General features: G+C 36.5%; 1 protein-coding gene across 1 annotated transcript in view; it reads right to left on the bottom strand.

Moving 5' to 3' along the window:
* Positions 1-181, bottom strand: part of LOC104623296 (ADAMTS-like protein 1) — a gene marked incomplete at both ends in the record, with an annotated part of 27,333 nt that extends 27,152 nt beyond the window's left edge. Inside the window, one exon of the mRNA XM_010290345.1 lies at positions 105-181. Coding sequence (XP_010288647.1) covers positions 105-181 — 77 coding nt within the window. The remainder of the gene's footprint in view (positions 1-104) is intronic.
* Positions 182-920: the final 739 nt, after the last annotated feature.

Here is a 920-nt window from a genome sequence, read left to right as displayed (position 1 = left end):
GAGGAGAGGAGAGGAGAGGAGAGGAGAGACAAGAGGGGAGGAGAGACAAGAGGACCGGTAAATGTATTTGTTAATCCTAGCATCTGGTTGACTGTTTTACGTACCGAGGAAGGGGATGGTAGAGGTCATAGGGCATGATCTGCTTGTATCCATCACTGTTAGGAACAATAATGCCAACCCTCTGAGTAGAAGGTACACATAACAAAATAAACACTAAATGATTACATTATACAACTTTTTTACACAATATTACAAAAAAACCCCAACCAAACAAGATCTTTTACCTAAGTTGCTTTCACATTTAAAAGAAAACTTATGCTCCAATCCTGCTGTTTCTGAGTCAGTCAAAGAATAAACCATTGATTACTACTTTATTCTTATGAATATATTACTGTTTGACTAAGAAGCAATCCATTACCACAAGGGATCCAAATGCATTGTCCAAATACTATTTAGTTACTACTTGCCATTAAAAAAAATAAATCTACACTTAATACTTTCTTGGAGCTTGGATCCAAAGACACTGAAGACAACAGGGGAGCTTCTATCTGCTTCAGAGACCTCTAAATCAACCCCCCATTCAAACTACTATATGGTTGTTTCTGCCCTTCCGATAAAACATCTGCTTTTACAAGGGCCGATGTTAGAAATTCGGGGAGTCCCAGTGCAAGAATTCAAATCTGCATTTTTTGTCTCTCCACCTTACATCAATCCAATTTTATTCATCTTCAGAACCTGCCTCTTTATTTGGGTTTTTCTGGAAGAAAGAAGGAGCTGGAGACTTGTCACATTGTTTTTTTGTTTATTTGGTTGGTTTTGGTATTGTCATGACTGGTGTTATTGGTATAATACCTAAAAAAATACAACATCTAAAAGTTATAGAAAGCAGTAGTGTAGAGCAAAATTATTAATTATCTGAA

This window comes from Phaethon lepturus, unplaced genomic scaffold (genome assembly GCF_000687285.1).
Source record: "Phaethon lepturus isolate BGI_N335 unplaced genomic scaffold, ASM68728v1 scaffold7727, whole genome shotgun sequence".
Classification (NCBI taxonomy): domain Eukaryota; kingdom Metazoa; phylum Chordata; class Aves; order Phaethontiformes; family Phaethontidae; genus Phaethon; species Phaethon lepturus.
The sequence above is the reverse complement of the archived record's forward strand: the minus strand, read 5'-3'. Positions and strand labels throughout refer to the sequence as shown.